The sequence below is a fragment of the Limulus polyphemus genome, unplaced genomic scaffold, assembly GCF_000517525.1.
Source record: "Limulus polyphemus unplaced genomic scaffold, Limulus_polyphemus-2.1.2 Scaffold99, whole genome shotgun sequence".
In the NCBI taxonomy this organism is placed as follows: Eukaryota; Metazoa; Arthropoda; class Merostomata; order Xiphosura; family Limulidae; genus Limulus; species Limulus polyphemus.
In genome coordinates this window covers 186,418-206,193 of record NW_013665709.1, presented here as the reverse complement: position 1 = coordinate 206,193, position 19,776 = coordinate 186,418, and the positions used below count along the sequence as shown (strand labels likewise).

The following is a 19,776-nucleotide window of genomic DNA, read 5'->3' as shown; positions in this document are numbered from 1 at the left end:
AAACATGCTCGCTCTTTCAGCCGTGGGGGCGTTAAAATGTGACGGTCAATCTCACTATTCGTTAGTAAAAGAGTAGCCCAAGAATGGCGGTGGGTGGTGATGACTAGCTGCCTTCCTTCTAGTCTCACACTGCTAAATTAGGGACGGCTAGCGCAGTTAGCCCTCGTGTAGCTTTGCGCGAAATTAAAAAAAAACAACAAACAAACGATTTTAAGAAAAAATTTTATTTCTTGAACAAATTTAAACTTTTTTTCAAATCTCTACAAAACCGTCATAAATAAAAAACAAACTCAATTGGAATATGTACTGAAAACCAAAACAAAATAAGCATAAAATAATAAACTATGAGCTCTAAGCCAGTTAGTTTTCTTAAATTATAAACAAAACAAACCTTAAAAACCTCTTCCTCCACAGAAAACATGACAGGACAATTAAAATTCCATCAATCTCCATACTCCATACATACCTATTGATTCACTAGGTGGTTGGTTTTGATGGATCTTCCACGGTAGAAGAGTTCATACAGACCATCAACGCCGAATCTGGTATACGAGATTGCGTACAGTCAGGATTTGCTCTTTTTACTGACGATCCCATCGACAAAAGCTTGGAGTACTGCCTTCAAAACTCTGCCAAGGTGAGAATTTCTTATATGACTTTTGTTTTTAGCTTTGTTTTTCATAGGATTTACTTTTCAAATTTACCAAAAGCTTTTGCTCATACGGAATTAGCTTCCGAATTGGTATGATCAAACTAATTTTAAATTATATTAAGCACATCTGTGAATTCTTTTTTTTTTTGTATAAACAACTGTATTTAAATTAACTACTATAAATTAATATTAAAATATATTACTGTTATAAATTCTGTATTTCTTATTGGAATAGTACAAACTGTATTCATTCGAACAATGCCGGGTGTGATATCATGGTTAATATGCCAGGCTGAGGAATGGAAGGCCCAAGGTTCGGGTCATGGTGTTGTTGAATACACTTGGTTCTGTGAGCTGTTGTCATTTTATAAAAGTGACTGTCAATCCGTTATTCGATTCAAAAAACCAGACGAAGTCTTGGCGGTGGGTGTTGCTGACTGGCTCCCTACTTTTGGCTAGTAATTTAAAATTAGGGACGACTGTATATGAACCTTACGGGTTTTTTTGGATGGGCCGCTTATTCAAAAAGATACCAATATACATATATTAAGGACAACAAGGGACCTATTGGTCCATCTCTGTTGTTCAATCTAGTATAGTAAACTGAAGATTAAAAATACTCAAAAACAGCATTTACCATCAAAGTATTTATCAGTCATTTCTTTAAACTTCCTTAGATTAACTACATTTACCACATCTAAAGGCAACCAAAGGCCAACCGCCGTGTTAGAAAAAAATAAGGCTGTATTAGCTGAATATGAATCCTACCTTGGTAAATTTATATTTGTTCCCCTATTCTTACCATTCTCTCCAGGTTTATTATGCTCGGTAGCAGGTTTAACACTTGAAACTCTCACCAGGTTTATTATGCTCGGTAGCAGGTTTAACACTTGAAACTCTCACCAGGTTTATTATGCTCGGTAGCAGGTTTAACACTTGAAACTCTCACCAGGTTTATTATGCTCGGTAGCAGGTTTAACACTTGAAACTCTCACCAGGTTTATTATGCTCGGTAGCAGGTTTAACACTTGAAACCAACACATCCAAATCTCTCTTGACATATTTACTGTATTATTGATTCTTGGTATTTTTCATCTAGAAGATTAATATATTTTATTGGTTTGTCAGTCGAATACGAAAGTATTCCGAGTTTGTTTGTAAGAAGATATTTTTCTTTTGTTGTTTAAGAACTCGTATGAATAAACACGTATAACATTTTGATATTTGTGAGTTCGCAACCTAGTGTGAGCTTGCTGAAATTTTAAAGGTATAATGACGTTTGCAACACACTCTAATTAAGAAATTTAGAAGAAAAATTATGGATAGAAACGAAACACTTTCCAACTAACAAAACTTACATTGAGGCAGTATCGCCTTTGGTGTGTTATTGAGAAGAAGATTACCGGTAATGGGTTAGTAAGTATCATACACAACAAGAAATATTACCAGTTGTGGATAACTGAGGGCTACATACATATTGAATACTGACACTATGGGTCAGTGAATATACAGTACGTAGTTTCACCAGTAGTGGGTTACTGAGAATCGTACATAGTGTAGAATATTTCCTATATCTATTTACTGAGAGGAAGTAGTTATAATGCTGAATGTTACCAGAAGTGAGATTTTGAGAATGATTATAATATGGTATATTATCAGCAGTGAATTACTTTGAAGCAAATACTAAATGAAATATTGCCAGTTTACGGAATTTTGTTAACACTCGTTACCATAAAAAAAGGTGCAATATGTAATATTGCTGGTCGTGAAATTTCAAGAAGTGGATTTAATATGGATTATTGTATTTTCAGCAGTTAGTTGCTGAGAAGTGAATACTATGAGAAACATTTCCAGAAAATTACAAGAGATAATTTCCACACACTTGAGAAGAATTTGCACTATACATTTTTTTTGTATTTAACAGAATGACATATGTTTTCCTTCTTAATGGCCACTGATGTTCAACCCTTTTAAATTCCACTTTGTTACTGTGTCATAAATGATAAATTTCCTATAGAGGAACGTGACAGAGATCGAAGAAGGTATGGAAAAGTGAGGTAAGACGGTTCTCTACGGTAAAACGGCCAACCTTGTATCATCACTTATGCTGTCATGTAGAGTGAATTTTATTTAACTATTCTTTACGTGTCTCTGTACATAAATTTACTAGCGGACGAGCACTAATATGAATGATCAAAGCGCGACTTTAACTTGCTGTTTTCTAGCAACTTTGATCTGAAGTAAGCACTTAATATTTTTATGCCTACAAGCTGATATTTCAGGGAATTTAACTATGTTAATTTCAAACAATGACGAAATATAGACAGTCTAATATGCCGTGAAAGAAATACAGTTTGATTTCATTGATTTGTTTTGTAAGGTGCCATTGCTTTACGAGGAGTGGTTTAGGTTAAGACGTAGGCCCGGCATGGCCAGGTGGTTAGGGTGCTCGACTCGCAGTCTGCGGGTCGCGGGTTCGAATCTCCGTCACACCAAACATGCTCGCCCTTTCAGCCGTGGGGGCGTTCTAATTTGACGGTCAATCCCACTATTCGTTGGTAAAAGAGTAGCCCCAAGAGTTGGAGGTGGATGGTGATGACTAGCTGCCTTCCCTCTAGTCTTACACTGCTAAATTAGGGACGGGTAGCGCAGATAGCCCTGGTGTAGCTTTGCGCGAAATTCAATAACAAACAAACAAACAGGTTAAGACGCATCAACCGCGATGAGTAGTCTTACCCCACACGAATTACATATATTTCTGCTATACATTTCAGCTGTAATGTACACCATTGCCCAACACTAGTATGTTCTCTTGCGTCATTTTCCTAGATAAGGAGCAGTTTGCGCATGGCACACACACATACCCTTCGCAATTCTCTCTGCCAAGAACATTTAAATAATAAAATTAGTTAATTCATATAGTTGCTAAATATAGCATTTATTTTATCTGAATGAGTTAGATGGAGGTTAGTGTTTATCCAACCTTATAGGTAAGTCGGATTCCTAATCACATTCCCCTATTGGAACTTAAAAAAAAATCGAAAAACATTAAAATATTCATCATTGAACTGTCACCAAGACGTATGTAAAATTCTTTCAAACGTAATTAATCCGTTAAAGAATTAAAATTTTTGTTTTTTTATTGTTTGTTTTTCATTTGTACTTTGGAAACGAACGGTTTACACTAATCTAGCCTCCGTTTGCATAACGGGTTAAGATTACAGTCTTTAAAGATTAGTAATTTACTTTATTTTTACAGTTTTAGATATAGAGTGAAATTTAATCTCGGGACTTGAACAGAATGTGTGAATAAAAATTAAAATTTGGCAATACGTGAGACAGATAAGTATAATAATATAATTACAAGTAATAAAAAACATTTTGTAAATGTAAAATGATGTAGGGATAGCAGTGCCAAAAAGAATGCAAACAAAAATATAGGGATGATACAGCTAGCTATACATATATCATCCCTACACGACTTTCAATATTAAAATTTAATGTTACACTGTAAAATGCACGAGTATAAAATAGTTAAAGGTCGGTCAATTCAACCAACTTCGTAGCGAGAGTCTGTAATAGTCTATAATAATCAATACATGTTTTGACTCAACTAGGTTTTCCTTGTACGTAAGTCCTATGCTCTTAGTTACACTACGTTGATGCCTACCATGACATGACCATGATATTATGATAAACAAACTGCATATCAACATTCAGGAATATATAACTTTCAACTGAAGCAATATTAAAGTCAAGTATGCATTTTACAGTATAACATTACATTTTAATATTGAAATCCTGTATAGCTGTATCATCCCTATATTCTTGTTTGCATTCTTTTATGGCACTTTCATCCCTAACTCATTTCACATTTACAAAATGATTTTATAACTTGTTTTGTGACGTTTTTTCCCCTGACTGAAAGTTAGTGTATTCTATGAATGTGTATAATAAAATTTAATATTATGTGTATTGATTTTTTCATACTCTTTCACTTTGCCCCCCAGTGGCACAGCGGTATGTCTGCGGACTTACAACGCTATAATCCGGGTTTCGATACCCGTGGTGGGCAGAGCACAGATAGCCCATTGTGTAGCTTTGTGCTTAATTACAAACAAACAAACTCTTTCACTTCATACATAATATAGGGGTTGGCTCCCTAAAGACATCGATTGTATAGTGTACAAAGCATTGAGTATTCTGCGTGTTACAGTTATCTAATGTTCATCTATTATTGATTGGTAATTCCTGTTTCACCCTGTACTTAAGCTTTTAAAACGAACACAAGATTTCTCTAAAATAACCAACTTCAAGGGGTAATGATAACGTCGTTTACACTAGAATTATGATTTGTTTTAATTACTACTATTAATTACGACTAAGCGATGACTATTAAATATTAAACTTATAATATTGATAAAGTAGTTGTAAAGTTATCTCAACTGAAACAAGAAGAAAAAAGATGAACAATCTGACGGGTTGGTCACTTTCTGGTTTGGTATCTTAGCGATGGTTTCTTGCCTTGTTTTGGAGGCATGTTGGATAGAGAAACACATGAAAGTTAGTGGCAATCATCTTTTAAAGTAAAACACTCTGACGGGTTGGTCACTTTCTGGTTTGGTATCTTAGCGATGGTTTCTTGCCTTGTTTTGGAGGCATGTTGGATAGAGAAACACATGAAAGTTAGTGGCAATCATCTTTTAAAGTAAAACACTCTGTCGATGTTGATTTTTTAGCGTGCATATTTCTATTATGCCTATTGAGTACCTTGGCCATCCCTACATATAGAGTCTACAGACTCTATATTACGACTTTTTAAAAAATTAAATCTTCTTTATTCCGTAAAACCTCAGTTAAACAATAAAACATATAGAATAGGCGAAAGTTTCCTGTTTTAGCATTCAATAAAGCTTTTGACCATTCTGATGAATTAATAAAGGTACCCTATAGTTCCTATAATGGAAGGTTGTATAGCCAAATGTCCTTTTATCTATAAGCTTCGTCAGTGATTCAAAGTAAGAAAATTTAATATTAGGAGATAAAACATTCGTTGTTGTTTTTTTATACTTAAGTTCATGTTTATTAAGCAAGTATCTTTGTTCTAACTTTGACTGAATACGTGTCATTTTTGTTTTGTGTGTAAAAGCTCTGTGATGTCATATCGAAATGGGAACAGGCTTTACGGGAAGGACATCTGGGAAAGTTCGAAACAACGAAGATCGTCAAATTGACTTACAAAAACCGGTAAGAAGTTTCACTCATTATGAGTTTGAAATTAAAACTACTTTTGTTTTTATGCTGGTGGCATCAAACAAGACTCATATATTACAGGACCCTTAAATACGATCTGAGAAAGATACAAAATTAACTCACAAAACCATACGCATCCAAAATCTAATTTTAATTCATTTTTGCATTTACTGCTCAAGGTTATTAGCACGGTGAAGTATACTAGATAGTGCAGCCTTTGAAATAATTTTCCCTTAAATATCTGTTCTTTATAATTTATACGGTCAAACATCTTTACTTCAATTTCATTGCTCTGTAACTTTTTGTAGTTTTTTTACTGTATCATATTGAAATCATGCATATATAAACGTGCTGGAAAGGGGAATTTTGTAGTAAGCTCTTTCAAAAAAAGAATAATGAAATTACTCCTATAGATTGCTTGTTTTTTGAATTTCGCGCAAAACTAAACTAGGGCTATCTGCGCTAACCGGTCCTAATTTAGCAGTGTAAAACTAGAGGAAAAGCAACTAGTCATCACCACCAACTCTTGGGTTACTCTTTTACCAACGAATAGGGGGATTGATCGTTACAAATAACGCCTCCACGACATGTTTGGTGGGATGGGGGGTTCGAACCCGCGACCCCCAGATTGCTAGTCAAGCGCCCTAACAACCTGGCCATGCCGGGCTACTCCTATAGAAACACAAACATTTGTAATATCAAAACAGAACGTAAAACTGGTGGTATCAGTAAAATTACGAAATGTGAAATAGTGGAAGTATCAAATAAATCATGAAAATAAACCCTTAAAAATATCAGTAAAAAAAGCGCCGAAATAAAAACCCGTGAGTATTGGCGAATTCACGTTCAATTAAACTGTAAAGCAACAACGTAATATCTAAAACTCTGTTACTTTCATGTGATATTATGTTGTACAAGATGTTGAGAATGTCGATGAAAGTACGAAAGGTGAAATAATTAAATTATTTTTGACAAAGTATTTTATAACAAACGTTAAGACTAGAGCTATACATAACAAAATACAAAAACATGATAATATAAAATAGTAGCAAAATAACAATAAAATAAACTTTCAAAATTACCAGAGAAAACATGAGATATACAAGAAAACATCAAAAAGCCGTGAACTATGAAGCCCTGAAAGCACCTAGCGACATTACAAGTTGTAAACCTTAAGAGGATTTGTGGAATAATGTGTTTCCATCTGTAAACTATTTTTTAAACTAAAAGACCAGATTTTGCTTCATTTGCATCTTGTCATGTGGGATATTTTCATTTCTAGGAAAAGGTTTCTTTCACTAAATATAGAAACAAAAACAGCAATAAACCACTTATTGATTAGATTTGTTTAATGTAAAAATTATTTTAACATTTAGGAAAGTATTTCGTACGAGAAGTCACGAAATGAATTTAAATTTATCATAATCATTAGGTCAGTTTCGATATTATTATATATTAAATTGTATTTAGAATGGTACAAATAAAGGAAAATCAAAGTATTTTATGATAGAATTTAGCATTATCAAATAAAATATTGACCATTTCTATTTCTAGACTTTGCTTTCGTCAGATGTTAAAGGCAGAAACTGATAAAGAGAGGCTACTTACTGCATACCATGTGAACGAAGAAATAGTTCAAGGCAGGTTTCCGTTATCTCTGAACTTAGCCTTAGAACTTGCAGCTCTAAAGGCACAGGTACGTGCATGTTTCAACTTGTAAAGACTTGTTTCTAAAACTTGTAGAATTAGGTCGGCAATAATTTCGTAGCAACCTCATAACCAAAATGTCATAGTTTGAAAACTTGTTAAATTGTTTTGGTGCAGACTCTTGCACGTTTATCTTCAAACTATGCTTGCTACATATGTTATGTTTTGATACACAACTTGTAACATTATATACATGTGCTGTGATACTAAGAATAAGTCAATTAATGAATTAGTTTAGTCTAGGTCAAATCTTAATTTACAAACTACTAATATTTCTTTGATAAGTAGACTTCTGATGAATGTGTTACTGTTTCCTAATTTGGAATATCGTGATATTTTATGCTAGATTGTCAATTAACAAACGAACATATTTGTGTGCATGTTTTTTTAGCCATCTGATGGTAGATACAGTATTTTTAGAACTGCATTAGAATATCTGAATTTGTAAATAATATTTTATGTTATTAGAGAATGTATCTTACATTTAAATCTGAAGAAGTTTTGCAGTCAATTTTCTACTGCAAAAATCCCACGCAAGTCTGTCTATCTGTGGATAAGTTCTATGAAAAGGCTTGCATAGCTGTTTCTTCACTAGTTAAGATCTTGACTAAATTTTTCTTGAGTGGAATAAAACTGGCAAAATGAATATATAAATCTGTAAATATCTCTCAATGGAAGATTTCACATGCAAATTTATCTTCACTGCTATGTACCAATATGTACAGAAAGACAATCTGGCTATCTCTTTTGATGCTCAACAGTAAACTTAATACTACGATGACAATTATTGAGATATCCTCAGAATTGATTTACCTGTTCAAAGTCCTTAAAGACAACAAAAGTGTCATCCACATAACTGTGATAATGTATTAGTTTAAAATTGTCAGGACAGCTTTTTAGCCATTGTTCTTCATGATAAACACAAAATAGGTTGGCCAGAGAGGGCGCTAGTCTCGAGCCCACTACAGCATCGTCAATCTGATCATAAATAATAATAATAATATAAATAATAAGAGGAAATGCAAGTCTTTTGTAGCAAATTCCAATAGCTGCTGAAAAATAATATTGGGTAGTCCATTTTCCCTGTCTTCATGATAAATTAATTCAGTTGCTAGTTGTAACGTCTGTTCTAAGAGGATGTTGGTATACAGAGATTTTACAAAACTGGCACAATATACAGTTTTATTAAACCTTAAAATTTGGACTCGAGACTAGCGTCTACTTTTGCCAAACTTTTTATTGTGTTTCCGTGAAGAAGAATGACTAAAGAACTGTCCTGATAACTTTAAATCGATATATATATTATTACAGTTATGCGGATGACACTTTTGTTATCTTCAAGGACTTTGGACAGGTCAATCAATCTTTCGAATATCTCAATAACTGTCGTCATAGTATCAAGTATACTGTTGAACATGAAAAAGATCACCATCTTGCTTTTGTGGACATTTTGATTCATAACAATGAAGAAAAATCTGAAAGCGAATTATTTCATGAAAAGATAATTACAGGCTTAAAATTTCATTTTTTTCAGTTTTATTCCATTATTCTTCATGAAACATGTAGTCAGTATGTTGGTTCATTGCGCTTACAAAATCACTAGCATATTTGAATATCTCCATAAAGAACTAAATAAAATAAAAACTGTCTAAAGAAAATGGTTTTCCAGTGAATTTTGTAGCACCATACACGATTGTTTAAAGAAAAGTGGAGGCGTCTAACAATTCATCTATAATGTGTCTAAAAAAAACAATATCAATAGTACTACCCAATACTGGCAGGCATGCGATATTAGTGAAGCAACAACTAAATTATATATACTTTTTATAGAACTTATCCATAGATAAATATACGTGTACCTTTTCGACCAGAACAGTGACTGCAAAACTTTAGATTTAAGGACAGGATATCGTCTGTAATAACACCAAATGTTGTTTATGAATTTAAATGTCCTAGATACAATTATAAGTACATTGGGTCTACCATCAGATGGCTAAAAACACGTGTACAAGAACATGCTAATTTATTAAGTGACAACTGATCTAATATAAGAGATCACATTATTCGAGATTGTGGTATTCACATTGTAATACACTCATTTCTGTTCAAGTTCAATGACGAGAGAGCATAGATAGCCCTCTCGTAGCTTTGCGCGAAATTCGAAACAAACCAACCCAATGACGAGAGAAGAACACGGATCAAAGAAACATTGTTAATTCGTAATTTAAGGCCTAAGTTCATGGAAATAATTCACCAATTAACCTATTGTTAAAAATCTAATTGTTTCTCTTTTATTATGAGTTACCCGAAGAATATAATACGTTGTGATACATAACTTATAATACTGTATACATATGTTGTGTTACACGAGTTTTAACACTATATAGATATGTTGCCATGAACAACTTGTACACTGTATGCTATGTTATGAAACATAGCTTTTGAGCATTATGTAGGTGTTTTCTGATACACAACGTATATACACTATACATATATTGTATAACGTTTGAACATCATGCTCTTATGTTGGGATACACCACATATAAACGTTATAGATGTGCATTATAATACACACATTCTGCAAACAACGTATGTGTTATAAAGCTTTCGAACCCCATGTTCTTATGTTGCGGCACACCGCGTCTGAACATTATAGATGTGTGTTATAATATGCAGCTTGTGTACACTGTACACAGATCACCAGGAGCTCTTAATCAATAAGAGAAAAATTGATATTTCACGTTAAACAGATGTACTACAAATCATTCTTGCTGGTACGTGTACAATAATTTCTCTTGTTTCTCACATTCTACTCACTTGTGATTCTTTTCTCAGATAGAATTTGGTGACTTTGATAGTGAAAAAGTTCGGGGGAGTGGAGCCCCCCATGGAGACTCTGTCCATCAATTGAAACAGGTGGCGGAACGATTTTTTCCACACAGATACAAGGAAACTATGACAGAGAAGTATGTTGAGATAATTACAGGAAAAATACTGTTTTGTAAGGCTAATGGAGATTAATAAGTCAGAATATTTCATAATATACGGGAATCTAAACTTACTGGGCAAGCTTACTTTTATTAATAACATTTTATTGCATCGGTTAAATTTTCTTTACTGAATAGAGTTGACTTACTTAGAACTTTATTTTGCATTGTTAATTTTGTTATAACATACATATCTGAGATGAACTAGAATATGTTGAATTATTGCAGACAACTACAGGAAACTATCAAAAACAAGTGGGCGACACTGAAAGGCCGAACTGTGCTGGCCAGCATAGTTCGGCCTTTCATTGTCGCCCTCTACTGAAACAAAAACTTACCTTAGAGGCGAAGAGCTGAGCACCACACAAGGACCACTTGCGAGCACAGTTCAGATAAATACGAACACAATCCAGCATAGTTCGGCCTTTCATTGTCGCCCTCTACTGAAACAAAAACTTACCTTAGAGGCGAAGAGCTGAGCACCACACAAGGACCACTTGCGAGCACAGTTCAGATAAATACGAACACAATATTGTGTTCGTACCTATCTGAACTGTGCTCGCAAGTGATCCTTGTGTGGTGCTCAGCTCTTCGCTAGTAAGATAGGTTTTTCATTCAGTAGAAGATTAAACCTTTTATTTCTATTATCATAAAGTTTTTAAACCATTAATAACTTTCTAAATGTTGTTTTTATCAAATAGAAATGTCAGTTACTTCATTTTCAACGTACACTGAGTTTTTATGGATTGTTAGTTTCAAAGTATCTTTCAAATTGTAATAGAACCATCACATTATGTGATTTAATAAAAGAAGTATTGAATTCAATATTAAAAGTTAATGCTGGAAGTTAGGTGTCTTTCATATGTAGAAATCAGACATTTCTCAAGTAAAACTTTAGAAATGCTACCGTATTATAGTGATTGTCAGAAAATATAACTCTTGAGCTGTAAATTAAACGTTTATTTAGATTTTTAGACCTTACAATAACAAAACTTGTTAGTTTTAAGCAGGAGCGTCGAGAGCCAGCACGAGCCCCGGGGCAAGCATCCTCGCCGGGCCCCTTTCTCAATCTTTTTTTAACATTTTTAAGAATTTATTAAAAGAAGATCCAAAATTAGGGCAGCAATGAGCTCATAAACAAGACAACTCCATAGCATCATCCGTGTTTAGCTCATAGTATAAGCGTAGAAACGTTAATGAATTAACAACAAATATCTATTACTTCTATAGAGTAACAAGTATATATTAATTATTACTCAAATTATTATTTCAGTCGTTCTTAATGTATCAAGCGTCACTATGCAAAGAAAAGCCAAATAACTATGCTTTTTATGATTAAATGAAGATATAGCCTAAAGATGTTTTGCAAGTTTTATTTGCTTGGGCCCCTGGGCAGTTGCTCCCTTCCCCCCCCCCCTGTCGGCGAGCCTACTTTTATGGTATCGGAAAGAAATATCTAGCTTAAGTTTTAATTAAGGTAGCATATTTAATTTTTCAAGATAAAATTAATCTTTATCAGGTTGAAGTATTAAATTTATCAGGTTAAAGTAGGCACTTAATTTAGTTGAATTATTTAACTCTTCAGGGCACGGAAAACATTTTATACATTTAAATAAGGAAGTCTTCGAGGTGTAGTAAGTCTAGTAACTCAGTTGAAGTATTCAGCTGTTCAAGATAAAGTTAGCCTTTAAGAAATTCGAAATAATTAACACCTCAAGATATATTAAGCCTTTAATTCGTTTTAAGATAAGCAACTTTTCAGTGTCACTAAACATATTTAATTCAATTAAACTGTTATTAAATTCTTCAAAATAGAGGATACCTTTTATCAATTTAAAATATTTGTATTAGTATTTTGTATATATGACAAAGATGCTATGTCTATTCGCTTCTATCCCTAATTTTGAACAACTGACCAGAGGGAAGGCAGTTAGCAAACAACACCCTATCACCCAACTTCCAAGCTAAGGGATTGACTGTCACTCTTAAATGGTATCCACGTCTTAAAATGCAGGGAATATGTTGTGGTATCACAGAAAATATAATCCAGTTCGCCACCTTCGATAAAGAGAGTTCTACTACAGAACCAATCTGCTCCCTCATCTCAAATATATAACTCTTTACTATGCAGGAAGCCTTTAATTCAACTGAAATATATAAACTTTTTAAGGATGCAACATGTTTTAATTTAATGGATGTATTTAAAACTCTCTGTTTCAACAGCATATTGTTACTTTAATTGATAAAACCATAAACTATCTCGATTAAAAACACGCAGTTTTACTATAAGCCATACAATAACAATATTTTTGTGGTGATTACTATTCTAAGCACTGGAAATGTTTTTGAGTTTAAGCAAAGCAACCTTTGGTTCATCAGATATGTGTTAACGGGACATGCTTAACTCGATGTTTAGTCCTAATTGCTATATTTTTCTGCTTTATTATTGAATCTAACCATCTAAATCTCACGCACTTTCGAACTATTTTCACGAGTGTTAGAAACCTAAATAGACAATTTGAACCATTTATATCACCAGATAATATTCTTTCACTAACTTAAGGAATCAGTGAGAAAATTCTAGACATTTTGCAGACAGCAATTACCTGTAAAATAGGGTCATAGGAGATACATTTAGCAAAAGGATTTCTGCTTGTCTGCTGATACTTAATGAGGTATCCGGTGGACAATAAATACATTAATCATTATTAAAGATAATTAGGCAGTGTCAAGCAGAGGAAACATTCTTCCATATTCTTCTTATACAACGTTAGAACATTTTCAGAAGGTTCTTTAAATGTCTGTGAAATATGACTATCACTGTTGCATTCCGATAAAATATCATTTACTAGATGCAGTAAGTTTCCACTAAAACTAAATATAAACCTTTAACAAACAAATATAAGTTAGGCTTAACTCAATTTCTTTGTGACTTGGATAAAAAGAGGGCGCTACTGAGAAAATTATAATGTTATACGAAAAGAATATCTAAGTTACAAATCTTATAAATCTACATTCTCATAGTCGTATTACTGACGTAGCTACAATTATTATTAGTAGCATCTGTACGTTACCAAAAGTTATAAACTTTACTGTCTTTGGTTAACTGAAATTCAATATACATAGAAAACCAATAATCGTTGGTGTTTTACTTTTTATAGCTTAAACGTTTCAGCCCTGAGCTGTACATCTGAGCACCTCTATTTTGAAATATTCTGTACTTATAAACTTAAGTGTGGTATTACTGACTTATTTCATTTTACTCTAAGTTGCTCTACAATTTGAAGTAAACAATTAACTATTGTAAAGTTGCAGCTATAACGGTGTTTTATAGGTTAAGCCACATATCGGGTGAAAACAATATCCACCAACATTTTCGTGTATAGACATAATAATAAACACACTTTTAAAACCAATTTAATTTCTCCTCGCACTTATCACTTTGAGTACGAAATAAAGAATATATATATAGTATTACGGTGTGTAAGGTAGCTTGTAAAGTGGAACAAATAACCTGCTATAGCATAAAACGTTGTTTGATACATTTGACTGTGGTTGTGGAGAAGTCACATATAATTAGCATTGTTATTTCTCTGTTTATTGTATTCTACAATATTAAATCATGACCTTTATCATGTATATTGTTGAAAATACCAGTCCTTTGGTTAAATATACACTATATAGAAGAAAACATAATAATTAATTGAAAAAGAAATCAATCAGAACATATACATATTATTAATGCAATATTTAATTACTTATATCTATTTCATGTCAAATGTTAACATGTCACAAGATGACGCCACAGTCAAAAACGGCTGTTTCTATGATTATTGATTGTATTTCCATGATTAATGCAGTTCAAAAGGAAGTTATTATTAGCTTGCCACCTTTTTAATTATTTATATCTATTTAATGCCAATCGTTAACATGTCACAAGATGTCGCCACAGTCAAAAATGACTGATTCCGTCATTATTGATTGCGTTTCCATGATGATTGCAGTTTAAAAGGAAATTATTATTAGCTTGCATCTGGTGTCCACTCGTAGATTAGCCATTGCACTTCAAAATTCCTGTTATTTCGTAGTAAAAAAGTCTAATAACGCTACTGTAATGCAATAGTATAATGTTTAATTCAATAACTTTCGCACTCAATCATCAGTCAAATCGCAGACAAACATCGTTACTGTACAACAAAGTATTCAAATTATCGAAGGTTCGCTTCTCCGTGCTGTCTTTCATATGCTTATATATATATTTCTGTTATAAGAAGGAACTTAAGTCATTTATTTAAGCCAAGAATGACTATACTAAGTGATAAAACGTACCCAAACATAATAGGTGTTTAATACAAGGACTGACCTGAAGCAAGAGAACCACTGAGATATTTAGTTTCCTTTGCCTTTTTCACATTAGACATAGTATTTGTTGTGAAAAGAGTCACTTTGGGCTATCTGCTGTTACTACCGCGGGGAACTGAACCCCGGATTTTAACGTTGCACGTCTGTAGACTTACCACTGTCTCACCGGGGGATGGGGGAGGGGAGAAGAAAAGACTCATTTACTCGAATGCGTTGATATTTCCACATAAAACGCTTTATTCTTGCATGAAATATTAACCGATGATAAAGAAATCGCGCTATATTTAAGATTTATTCTTAGAAGGTGTGATATTAAAGTGTATAATGCTCGATAGGTTAGAAAATGTTTCAAAAAGGTGATATACAAACATAGAGTTACACAAGTTTACAACTTGTATGCAGTGTCCTTTGTTACATAGCACTCACAAAACTAGAAAGATTCAGTAAAACTGTTCAAAACAACAAGAATATTTGAAATTGGTAATGACTTAGTAATATTTAAGCGAGTCCTGCACATACGATGCTATGATCTGCTGTGCTGTGGGAATCACAGTATTTCATATGTTGTGTCTATAAATTGCTTTTGTATTTTAATGTTTTGTTCACTTGAGGGACTGTTTTTGTTTAACATAATAATGATGTGAAGTTTAAAAGTTTCGTGAAGATTTAGGTCTCTATGGAATCTCGAATGTTCGATAACTAGAGCACAATATGCAAACACCAGACTGAGTGAGTTAACATTAATTAGTTAACAGTGTCAGTTAAAGTTTTAGTGAGTTGGACAGCGAGAATTAGTGAGTCTGTTCGTCTGTTTTATTGAATTTCTCGCAAAGCCACTCGAGGGCTATCGACGCTAGTCGGCCCTAATTTTCAAGTGATAGACTAGAGGGAAGACAACTAGTTAACTCCGCCAATCGCCAACTCATGGGCTATTCTTTACCAACTAACAGTGGGATTGACTGTAATATTATAGTGCCCCTACGGCTGAAAGAGCGAGCATGTCCAGTGACAAGGTTCGATATTACAACCCCCAGGTTGCGAGTCCAGGGCTTTAACTACCAGGTCATGTATCTTTTCATCAGTGATAGAGTTAGTAAGTTAGTCAGTGAGCCATTTAGTGCATTTGTTATCACTCAGTTAGTGAGGAATTTTTGCAAGTGGCTTGAGTTAGGGGTATATTAAATAGCATTGCAATTTTTGTTGAAACATTGTTTGCTAATTTAGGCCTACCAGTAAATATAGCTTCCATCCTGTAATAAAATTTCATTGAAAAAATAAATTGATTCGTTATCGTTAGGTGGACTGGACTTCGCATCAATTTTACTGAATAATACGAAAGAACTCGCTCAACTATAGAACAAGGCATGATTATATTGAAGGTTATAAAGCCTGAACTGGTTAAAATGTATCTGATTAGAACACGATACAACAATATTTAAAGTTGTGAAGAGCGAACTGGTCAAAATATATTTCATTAGAACACGCTGTAACAATATTGAAGGTTTAAATAGTGAACTGGTCAAATATATAGGATTATACGTTACTTTTCTATATTTCCATATTTCTACTTTTGCTTAATGAATTTTAGGGTAAAAGATTTTTGCCTCTGTACAACAAGCACGTGTCATGTATTTCAGAAACTTTGAATGGACATTCAATGTCACATTATTGTCTCTCTAGTCCAAAATGTGTATTGCTAGAATGGATTAATGTCATGTATTAGTCACCCAATCATCAGAATGTTTTGATCAGTCTACTGTAAATACAGACTTATCAAACTATAGCGTACTTCTTGTATTATTAAGGTTGCTCTGTGATTAGCGTGCGAGTCCATTGTTTGTGTCCCGTTACCTCTAAAATACAATAACAAAAACCACGCTCCGCACTTTTGGCCGTGGGTGCATTATAATAATAACGGTGAGACAATAGTAACCCAAGAATTCCCCGTGAGTGCTCTTCCTTCTAGTATTAGTTCAAAATTTTGGACAACAGATATCTTTTGAGTAGAACTAAAAATCAGTAAACGGAACAAGTAAACGTTATAAGTTTTAAGCTTACTACTGAGCCATCAAAGGGATATTTAAATATTTAAAATATTTCAATAAACAAGAAACATTATGAAATAAATTTCTCCTTCATTAATCTTTTTTTTTAACGTTACTCAATAAACCAATTTGGTCTCTCACATTAATGGGTTTGACCCACAAATCCCTTCAGTTCGAGGCCCGGCATGGCCAGGTGGTTAGGGCACTCGACTCGCAATCTGAGGGTCGCGGTTTCGAGTTCCCGTCACACTAAACATGCTCGGCCTTTCAGCCGTAGGGGTGTTATAATGTGACGGTGAATCCCACTATTCGTTGGAAAAGAGTAGCCCAAGAGTTGGCGGTGGGTGGTGATGACTAGCTGCCTTCCCTCTAGTCTTACACTGCTAAATTAGGGACGGCTAGCGCAGATAGCTCTCGCGTAGCTTTGCGCAAAATTACAAACAAATAAACCCTAAAGTTCGAACTTTCAGCAGCTGACTCCGTATAGTGGCATATATGTTGTTCAATAGTAAACAAAAATATTAGGAAGAGAACAAATTAGTTAGCTATTGACTTATTGATTATATTACTACATCTTAGTGTCATATATTGAAATATTTGTTTTACCAACAACGCGATTCTTGGAGACTTCGCATATTATCATCCTTAGCCTTCCTGTTTTTCGTCGTTATATAACTTAGTCTAATTTCAAATCTTAACTCGCGAGTGTCGGTTGTTGGCACTAGTTGAAGGAAAGTAGAATACTTTCATTCAGACGCAGTTTGTATCAAAAAATAATATATCAGACAACGTGCTTCAGCTGTCACTGCAGCTTATTCTCTTAGTGCTAAGATTCTCTCAAGAATATATTGTAGAAACTGGGTATTTTAGTTTAAGTTTGGAATGTAAGCCGTTGTGCGCCTTGCAGTAAGTTACTCAGGTGTATGCGCTCTCTAGTGTTAAGTTACCAGAACTTTTAATAGAACAGATGATTCATCGTAAGATAGAATGTAAATTAGAGTACTTGATATATCAAACACGTGCATGGAATCAATATTCGTCCAAGAGTTTTTTAGTAACAAATAATGGATGTAATTGCCAGTTCGTTTCTTCACGTGTTTTTATTACAACTGCTTTAAATTCTTGTTAGAGAGTTAGTTGACTATCACGTGGCAACGCCACTGTATGTGATGGTCATAAACAGAAACACGTGGCCTGCCATCGAACACGTAATTATCTGTCACATGGCGTATTTAGTATGTAAAACATATTTGATGTTTTTAAAGTTACACACGTGTTCTTTTATGATGGAAAATGTTGTCTCGCATGGAAAAGTCACAGTATATAATTGTGTTGAACTTATAATCCAAATGTTCGAACAATTAAATACATGGCCTGATGCACGCAGCATAATGCTATCTTCCTAATGATATAACTTAAAACAACATAATATAAGCAGATATATTTCAGTGATATGACTCCGCCTTAGCAGCGACACATCTACATTTTGTACTATCGTTCATCCTTAGATTTTTAGTTATGATTTTTAATAGTTGATTCTGCTTATTTATTTTTCAGTTATTTTTAATATACATTTGACTAAACAAGTGATGGCGAGAGCAACAGTTGATAAATATTAACATTTTACACATTTCATATCCACTGTACACATATGGCGATATGTCTCATTAATTTCAAGTCTACTCACTAAGATTCTTTGAGTTTTGTGTTATAATGTACATTTTTATTAGTCTATCATATATAATTAGCCCAGCTATAAGTGGCTCAGCTGTAAGTCAGTGGGCTTATAACGCAAAGAATCGGGTTTCGATACACGCGATGAACAGAGCACAGAATAGACCATTGTGTAGCTTTGTGTTTGTTTATAACAAACAAAAAACAAACAAACATACGCGGTTAAGCTTCTACGGAATGAATTAATTAGTAAAATTTACTCGTATATTTATTAATATAGATATATACGATCAAAACACGAACATAATCCGTTTAACAAAGGATATAATATTACATTTGTTCCTTTTTTTTAAACACAGAATTATATATTTTCTACATTTTTGTATAAAATGAAAAATAAGTGCGACCATAGGCAATATCTTGTGATACAACGTGCGGAGACAAAACACTTGGCTAGCTCCTTATCAGCTGACCAACGCCATTAAGCTTTTTATTTTTCTTTAATGCATGAGCTTGAAAATAAAAACCCATTTTGTCATTTCGTTGCCTAGGGAGAAAAAGATTACGTAAATAGCTTCGTTTCTTTATTTGCCTATTACTCAAAAGTTCTGAGTTTGGAGCTAACTCATGCAGTGTCGACGAGAAGGCACTGTTAATCAAAACTTTTTACTTTGATCATTGGCGAGCGAGAAGTCGATGTTTATTGGGACACTCACTTGTTTTCAACACTACCAAAACATATTTTCTCCAGCAGGATTTTAAGATTATGTTGATCTCTACTTCTTTTGTCAGGTAGTAGTATGATGAATGATGATAGATTCAGCATAAAATAATGTTAATGGTTTATGTAGTAAATAATTCCTCAGATAAAGTATCATGAGTTATTGTAAGTATTAATTACATTTTATACACACAAAATGTGTTTCCTTGAAAGGTAATAAGCTGTTTCTTCAAAAAAAGTGAAACACTACATTGTTTCCTTATAACGTAAAGTGAAACACCACATTGTTTCCTTATAACGTAAAGTGAAACACTACATTGTTTCCTTATAACGTAAAGTGAAACACCACATTGTTTCCTTATAACGTAAAGTGAA

General features: G+C 33.6%; 1 protein-coding gene across 1 annotated transcript in view; it reads left to right on the top strand.

The window, feature by feature from the left end:
* LOC106469811 (uncharacterized protein CG43867-like) overlaps nt 1–19,776 on the top strand; it is a 206,013-nt gene that overhangs the window by 157,143 nt on the left and 29,094 nt on the right. The window contains exons 22-26 of the mRNA XM_022399301.1: nt 482–637; nt 5,802–5,899; nt 7,460–7,601; nt 10,448–10,578; nt 10,828–10,894. Coding sequence (XP_022255009.1) covers nt 482–637; nt 5,802–5,899; nt 7,460–7,601; nt 10,448–10,578; nt 10,828–10,894 — 594 coding nt within the window. The remainder of the gene's footprint in view (nt 1–481; nt 638–5,801; nt 5,900–7,459; nt 7,602–10,447; nt 10,579–10,827; nt 10,895–19,776) is intronic.